The sequence below is a fragment of the Nicrophorus vespilloides genome, unplaced genomic scaffold (genome assembly GCF_001412225.1).
Source record: "Nicrophorus vespilloides isolate i.1.1-1 unplaced genomic scaffold, Nicve_v1.0, whole genome shotgun sequence".
Lineage (NCBI taxonomy): Eukaryota > Metazoa > Arthropoda > Insecta > Coleoptera > Silphidae > Nicrophorus > Nicrophorus vespilloides.
Genome location: NW_017099460.1, coordinates 1 through 457, shown reverse-complemented (window position 1 = coordinate 457; position 457 = coordinate 1). Strand labels below are relative to the sequence as shown.

At 48.1% G+C, this 457-nt stretch overlaps 1 protein-coding gene across 1 annotated transcript in view; it reads right to left on the bottom strand.

Annotated features, from left to right (window-relative positions):
- LOC108564539 overlaps positions 1-451 on the bottom strand; it is a gene marked incomplete at its 5' end in the record, with an annotated part of 934 nt that extends 483 nt beyond the window's left edge. The window contains one exon of the mRNA XM_017923613.1: positions 1-451. This exon is cut by the window's left edge and continues 483 nt beyond it. Within this exon, the coding sequence (XP_017779102.1) occupies positions 1-451 (451 nt within the window).
- Between the last annotated feature and the right edge of the window lie 6 nt (positions 452-457).

The following is a 457-nucleotide window of genomic DNA, read 5'->3' as shown; positions in this document are numbered from 1 at the left end:
AGTTGTCGCCATCATTGTGCGACTCTCTGAGCTGTCTCCTCGTATCGTTCAGAATGTCCAGGAAGTTTCCGGCGTACGGTTTCAGGACCTCCAATTGCTTCAAAAACTCTTTACGTTCTGGGGTGTCATCAACTTCGCTGGCCGTTTCCGTTCCGCTCTGGCTTATCAGGGCCTTCCGTTTTCTATGAACGTAAATTGCCGCGATTGAGATGATTATTACACAGCAAATGGTGCCGCTGAGGACACCAGTTAATATCGTCAGAGACTCATTGGATAGTCCTAAAAAACTTCCACGATGAACGCAGATCTTTCCCATGTAGTCAGCATAAGTGCTCCATTGGGCGCGATAGCCGTGGGGACATTTCAAAACGCATTTCCGACCCGGATATGTCAGGAAGTCCAGACACTTGATGCATCCTGCGTTTCCACATTTCAGACAATCTGCATCTGTACTGCA